Below are 7889 nucleotides of genomic sequence, written 5' to 3'. Positions count from 1 at the left end.
TATCGTGCTTTCGGTGAGAGAGAAAAGGATAAGTTTCTGTGGAATTGTTGTGCTTGCTGTATTTTGGGTTTTATGGCCCGAGAGGAATAAAAAAAGTTTTTGAAGAAGCTAACAAAGATGAGTATAAGAAAAGCTTTTCCAATATAGAAAATGTGATATTTAAGGGAAAATTCTCTCACCTCATTTAATGCACCTGACACATGGTTTTTGTTTTCAAATTATCTTGTCTGTTGCCTTATATGTATATAGGCCTCTTATCTCGAACCTCCACTCATGGCCAGCCTTCGCCATCTGGATTTAAGCTAAAATTAGGATATCAGGATTTCAGAAGCCTATTATCTCTAACTTCCACTCAGGTTTAAGGAAATATCCGCAAAACCCCACAAATATTAGAAATCAATGCTACCTCCCCTCACATTCCATAAAATCATCACTATATATGTATATAGGCCTCTTATCTCTAACCTCCACTCAGGTTTAAGGAAATATCAGCAAAACCCCACAAGTATTAGAAACCAATCTACCTCCCCACACATTCCATAAAATCATCACTTACCTCCCCTGACCATGTTAATTTAAACCTTTGAATTTCATGGTCAAAAGGAGATAGGTGATGATTTTGCCAAATCTAAGGGAGTTACTGAAGATTTCTCATAGTTTAAGCGTCAAGTAGATGTTTTTTGAAACCTCACGAGAGGTCAGTTAATATCTAAATATAGTAAAAAATCAAATAACCAATTCAAATTGCACATTACACACAATCTGCATGTCAAATGATTAACAAGTATGCCTCAAGGTAATCATGCTAAACCTTCAACATAACACTTCAAATGCCACATTTAAAACAGTGTTGTTGAAGGCATGCAACCATCACAAGGAACAGAACTTTACAAGCATTAAAACTTCACATGAAAGACCTAGAAGTTATGGTACCTGGCCTGCATTACGAGAATCAGGGTCTATCTTGAGACATTGCTCATAAGCTTCGATAGCCAGAGAGATGTTGCCAGCATCTCTATAGAGAACCCCTACAAATGAAGATAATAAAGAACACATTTACTCACGGAACATCAGATACAGATGAAAACAAGCATTATGTCCTCCAAGACAACTTGAAAATGTAAAGTTAAGAGCAAATAGAAAGCAACAAGGAGTCTAAACCATAATAATTACTCTATTCTGGACAATCTGTAGTTTTTTATTTTTTCTTCTTTTTTTTTTTGGGACAGGAAACAACTGAAAGTTGTATTAATAAAGAAGAACTACATAAGTAGACCATGTGTCCATAAATAACAAAAAGCCCTTGAAAAGAAAAAAGTTGTACATCCTTATATGTGTGAATCTACATCTAAATAACCCTCATAAACATGTTACTAATCCTTACTACTAAAACAGCCCATGAAAATAATTATATTACAACCCTTTCCCGATTAAGCTGAATAAAGAAGAAAGAAGAATCTTGAAATTCTACAGACACTAAGGCCCATAAAGATGATAGAAACCAAGTGTTGTTCCATAAGATATTGAGTTCTTCATTGTCCCTTCAAAACTACGGTCATTTCTTTATTGTCAAATCAACCAAAGAAGAATTAACACCACACTTTCCATACGGTCTTGGCTTTCTTTCCTCTCCCAAAAGCAAAAATCTACTTATGCATATCACTGTTTCTTTTACTTGTGGCTTTCTTCAAAAATCTCCTCTTGCTGAAAGTGCTTTTTTATATACAAAGTATGAAATTTATGCTCACAAAAAAGAAGAGAGAGAAAACACAAAAATCCTGATTACGATATTAAAAACTATATTTGTGTAACTATCTGTATACTTATGACAAAAACAAAGACCCTTCAGCCCGAACAATCCACAAAAATAACTCAAAACATTCCCAGCTACAATAGAAAAAACTAACAAGGTGTCTTAAATTTTCCATTGACACTGAGAACCAAAGAGAAGCAAAAAGCCTAACTGTGGAAACTGATTCTTCAACTGTTATTAAAACTTTTGTTAATCAAGTTCAAAGTTGTATGAATTGCATCTTCAGGTCTGAGTTGCAGGATTATTTTGACAATTTAGCCATAGATAGTAAGATTGACACAAAACAAAGCTAGAGAGAGAGACCTAAGTTATTATATGCTTCAGCATATGTTGGATTAGCAACAATAGCTTTTTCAATCATGCTTGCCGCAGCATCCATTTTACCCTGCCAATGGTCAATAGATAATCAGCAATTTTCACCACATATGCCATCTTCATATATCTAAAACCAAAAACTATTCAAAAGCAAACCTGGACAGTGTAGACAACACCAAGGTTGTTCAGAGACTGGGAGAAGTTTGGTTTAATTGATAAAGCCATCTGCCAAATGAAAATGATGATAATGATAATGAGAACCAAAACAATAAACCCTAAGCATCTGACTAATAAAACTAAAATGCCACACAAGCAGTGAAAATTGCCTGATAACACTCTACAGCTTTATCAAGATTGTCTCGATCTTTGTATATCACTCCCAAATTGTTGCATGCTTCAGCACAATGGGGATTGAAATGAAAAGCAAGCTCGTAGAATACAATTGCCTGTACAATTTGGTTATTAGATTCTAACTGACAAAACCATTAAGAAAGAAAAAAGTACAATCCATATTACATATATGACAAAAGGGAAAAATTTGTTCACCATTATCCCAAATATAACATAAACAAATGCACATGCATGCACAAACATGTCCCTACCATGTCAAATTTAAGCATTTCGCCATAAGCAACCCCAAGATTATACATAGCATCAGCATAGTGCCAATTATAATACAAAGCCTTCTTGTAATACGCCACACCTTGATTGATGTCACCCTCTAATTTAACCTGAATAAAGCAAACCAGTGAGCCCAAATTCAAGGAGAAGATTGAAAGCTAATCATGATAGGCATGAGAACAATGCGATTGAGTTGACAGACAAGAAAGCAGTCAGTATACTTTTCATAGAAGAAAACATGTAGAAAGAAGAAACTAGAAGAATAACTTTAAAAAAGAAATAACATAAAAGTTAACAATATCAACACCAATAACTGGAATCTATAATTTGACATTATAAACCAAAACTGAAAACTAAACAGTATAATAATGTTTATCCAGAAAAATATGAGGATGAAAATGATTGAAACTGTCCTGAACAAAGTAAAGGTTGGAAATTTTACCAAAAGTTCATTTTACGTTCCCAGCATATCTGGAAAAAATCATTTCTATAATACTATGTTAGATTAAGAAGTTGGAATCTATAGCGTCCTGTTAATTTTAGATCTCTTTAAGTAGATAAATCCCTGATTAATACAATTGAGCAAAGATTTTCAAGCAGTTCTGCACCTTAACTCCATCGTAAACATCTAGTATTAATTTCATCTTTTGATAAAACTACAAGCTCAAGCTCATGTCAATTTCATGAAAACCTTGGATACTTGGTCAGCTAAAACTTAAAAACGGAAATTTCAAAATTCTGACATAAAGATAGAATACTGTATTTCATTTATGACTGCAAGAAGATCTCTGGCCACAAGAAACCACCTTTGTTCCTAAATCTGTCAAGGCTATTGCCATATTGTTCTTTGCAATCTCAAAATTTGGTGACACGGCAAGACACCTGAGACAGCAGCATTTAGAACACATAGCCTTAGCAAGGGGTACAAAGCACAATCAAGGCACAGAGACAAAATTGTAAACAATTTAGCTGAATACCTCTCATAACAAGCAATGGCTGACTCCAAGTCACCACGATTTTTATAGATGACACCCATATTGCAGTATGCTTCAGCATACAGAGGCCTCTCCAAAGCAGCCTTCTCATAGCAACTAAGTGCCGTATCATATTGCATCATTTCAGAGTAGACAACACCAAGGTTGTAATATGCTGGCTGCACATTTAAATTTTAAGTTAAAAAATTAAAAAAAGAAGTATACCCACAAAAGCGAAAAAATATATCAACAAAAGAAGACTCGAGATAAGAGAAAACATGAAATTACAGCATAATGAGGATCTATTCTTAAGGCTTCATAATACTTCTGAATTCCCTCTTGAGTGTTGCCAGCTAGCTTTAAGCTGGTTCCAAGATCTGTTAGAACAATTGCTAGGCACTCTGCAGCTGGTTTGTAAGAAGGGTCCGCACTCAACGCCTTTTGGTATGACTGTCCAAGTAAATTGATCAAGCCTTAGTAATAATCAGACATAAATCACTTTTTAGCAGGGAAAAAAAATTATATATATAATTCATTCATTACAGGCCAAAATTTAGTGCAAGTTATTCAGCACAGTACACAAACGGGAATATATAATTTGAAAGAGCATTACATTTAATACTCTACACAGAAGCAAGCACAATAAATAAAGCAGATGTGCAATTATATATATCAGCATGACAATCAACTAGAATTTCTTTAGATGACTAGAAGGATGGGAACTTTCTTTTAATCTAAAACAATTCTGAAGGCTAAAACTATAAGATATTAAACCTTTATTGAGAAAAAAATAAATATGCAACAATGAAAGAAAAAATCTTTTTTTCTACTAGGGGAACAAAAAAGCATTCATGGGTCAAATGACCCTCGAAGCAGTAAAGATAACTATCTTAGCATAACTAAAGACCCTAATTATCCCCTTTCATCCACATCAGTGGGAAAGAACTTAGATAATACTGAACCTTCCAATAGAAAAGGTATCAGTAATCTTCTAAGCATGTTTGCTCATGTGGTAGTTGTTAAATCTATATCCTTGGGTGGTGAGCATGAAAAATGAAAAATGCTCAGGTCCTAACAATCAAACATTCTAAAGATAGCAGCACCGGCAAGGTATGGAAGTAGTCATGCAATTCAAGCAAACATTAGCAATACTAAGGATATTATTAGGAAGGCCAAGGCAGTAGGACAATAGACAGTAAAGATGGAACTAGGTGAGGTTGCAAAAGGCATGGTGAGGAATTTTAGCACTTAGGGAAAGAGCAAGCTATCAGTTATAGGTACAGAGAAAAGTTTAAGCAAACTCCACAAACCAATAGCAAGAAAGCTATTTTCCACTTTAGCAAGATATATTTATCAAAATCAAAGAATTGCCTACTATCAACATGAATGAACCACCCACAAGAACAACTCTCAAGCAGTTTGGCAACAATGTACAAGCACCACAGCAGTCACAACAGATAGCTATCAGTAATAGCTTAGAAAATGCAGTTTAATGGTAGTGTGGGACAAGGAATTGTAAGAAGATTACGATCTCTTTACTAACGGCAAAATAAGAGCAAGACATTCAATTAGTCACCACAACCTTGAGCAATGGTATGAAAAAATAGAGATGGTGTCAAAGGCAAAAAGTGTGCAGGCTGACTTCGGAGAAATGTGTTTGAGCATTTTCTAGAAAAGTACCAGATTCAGAAGGCACCTAAAGTTAGCGCTTTTCTATAAGTCATTCCAAATGCCTTTTTTCACTCCAAAAAGCACTTCGACTATTATAGCCATACACCACATTATTGATTTCAAAAGCACATTTAAGAGTTCCAAATATGTTCCCAAGCACACCTTTAGTCTATGTTGATCAAGGAAAGCAAAGATGCTGCATTCCTTAGGTGGCGACATGGACTTCTAGTGCCAATTCACAAAGAGACCACAGCAAGAAAGCAATGCCAATTGAGACCAGTACAAACATATGATAGATCAATGCTGTGCAGGCAGAACCACCAAATTCTGCATCTCTCTATAGGCAAAGTCGCCATATTGAGCTACCTTTTGTACTGTGACCCAACTAAAGTAATCAATAACCAGTCTTGTTAAAATGCTAGCAGTACAGCACGGTTTCAAGACTCTACTTTGTCACATCAAGCTAAACCTAAGCTACACTGAACATGGTTGAACCCATATTTTCTTAGCGGGCTAGCTCAAAGGCAATAGGAATGCAAAAAGATGAGGTCTCAATAATAACTGAATTTCGTTATGTTCAAAGTTAACAACCAGAAATACCAAATTCACTGTACATCATATTTGGTAATTCACCCTTTTTGTATCAAAATTATAAGCAAAATTGATATGTTCATCAGAATTAATCATAAAAATATAGATCAATGTAGTACAACCAACTACAAGTAATACAAAAAGTGGGTGCAAACATTATCGAATTTCACCAGGGTCTAGGCTCTATAAGTACACAAGCATAAGACAAACTAATTATCTATCATGCAAGATTGTCATCATTGTAAAATCGACTTAACTGCCATGAGCATACCTCGGCAGCCTCTACCAGGCGTCCCTCGTCTTTGTACAGTATACCACAATGTGTGTGGGCACATGCATTTTGCGGGTCCAACTTGATGGCTTCTGCAAAACTGTCAAAAGCAGGCCTTCCCATGTTCTGCATCTGCAGGCATATTCCTTTCCCAATGTGAGCCTCAACATTGCCACTATCTTTCTCCAAAACAAGGTCATAGAGTGCAAGAGCATCAACAAACTTGTTCCTTGATCGGAGAATATTTGCATAAGAGAGATTATCCTTCCCTTCAAACCCCTGTTGTGCTGAAGCAATAGCCACGGGAGAGCCATTGGTACCAGGAGAAGATTGTGGCCCCTTCAAAAAACCATTTTCTTGAATTGGGTCTCTCTTTCTGCCATTACTGACATCTTTTTCCGTCCATGCCATCCGGGTATATCTAAAAGTTCACTCCTCTAACAAAAAACAATCAAAAAAATTAAAATTTAGTCCCATATATAATCCCATATCTCAAAAATAACAAATTGAACTGAAATAAACCGAAGTTTGAAACTTTTGGAGAAAATAAATAATATAGAGCTCGACTATTTAGCAACTGAGAATTATTATCGACTCATTCAATCCTTGTACCCAGAAATTGGCAAAACCCAGTTGAAATAAAACCTTGAACGATAAAAAAACCCTAACCATGCAAAACAGTAGTAGCTACACCATTGCTAAACGACACAGTTTAATTAAAACTCATCCTACTTTATAAAGAAAAACCCTAAGGAACAAACAGCTAAAACAAAACCATCCGTGCAACCCAGAAAATCCCACTTCAACGAAAGACAAAATATGGGATCCAACCAAATTCTACCCACAATCAAATCTCATAATCAACGATAATCCCATATCAACACACACATAAAAAGCAAAAGTCAGTAAAAATTAGGGCTTGGAAACTCACATTCAAAGTAAACAAGAAGCTCTCCAGAACTAGTGACGCATACTAAATGTTTGCGAAAAAGGCAGAGTGAAAAACACTAGCCCTTGCTTGCTTTTACCAGTTCAAACTCTTCTCATTTGTAGGTTCGTGCGTTTGAAATAGGGTGTCAAAAGACTCCCCTCTGCCTCTCTCTCTCTATCTCTCCCTGTGTGCTGAAACTCAACACAAACACAGCAGGAACATAACACGAACAGACACGGGTTGGGTTCGATGTCTCCCAAAAACAAAAGAGAGAAAGGGACTGTGATGTCCGTTCGTTAATTACAACAAGAATTTGTCAGTTAAACCCCCGCATTTTGACTTTATTTGCTATCGTACCACTAGAATACAAGTTGTGTAGTTTTGCTGGTAAAAAATTGTGCATAAGGTGACTTTGGCGCCCAGATTTAAGGGGTCGTTGTCGTTTTAGAGTTACATCATGGTTGGTTACCCATCATTTTATCTCTTTTCAATTCCCCACTATGTCATTGTTATATTTTCCTCATCTGTGATTTCTTTTGCCTACTCAAGTTGTATTTCATAAATTCAACTTTTAATTCTTTTTTAAAAATAGAAAAAATTTCACTAGTAATAAAACATATAAGTAGTCATATCTTAGGTTCAACTAAATAAAAATTGTTCAGATCCGCACAAATTTACTTTTGGATTTCACACAAGCACTAT

At 35.5% G+C, this 7889-nt stretch overlaps 1 protein-coding gene across 1 annotated transcript; it reads right to left on the bottom strand.

Moving 5' to 3' along the window:
* Nucleotides 1-933: 933 nt before the first annotated feature.
* Nucleotides 934-7438, bottom strand: LOC116114650 (probable UDP-N-acetylglucosamine--peptide N-acetylglucosaminyltransferase SPINDLY; the record flags this gene model as incomplete). Its single annotated transcript, XM_031400793.1, has 10 exons — nucleotides 7188-7438; nucleotides 6257-6693; nucleotides 4012-4173; nucleotides 3727-3902; nucleotides 3556-3631; nucleotides 2731-2859; nucleotides 2455-2574; nucleotides 2285-2353; nucleotides 2117-2198; nucleotides 934-1028 (listed from the first exon to the last, which is right to left on the bottom strand). Coding segments are annotated over exons 2-10 (1320 nt in total), but the record flags the coding sequence as incomplete, so codon positions are not given.
* Between the last annotated feature and the right edge of the window lie 451 nt (nucleotides 7439-7889).

This window comes from Pistacia vera, unplaced genomic scaffold (genome assembly GCF_008641045.1).
Source record: "Pistacia vera cultivar Batoury unplaced genomic scaffold, PisVer_v2 Contig717, whole genome shotgun sequence".
Lineage (NCBI taxonomy): Eukaryota > Viridiplantae > Streptophyta > Magnoliopsida > Sapindales > Anacardiaceae > Pistacia > Pistacia vera.
This window is presented reverse-complemented; position numbering and strand designations above follow the sequence as displayed.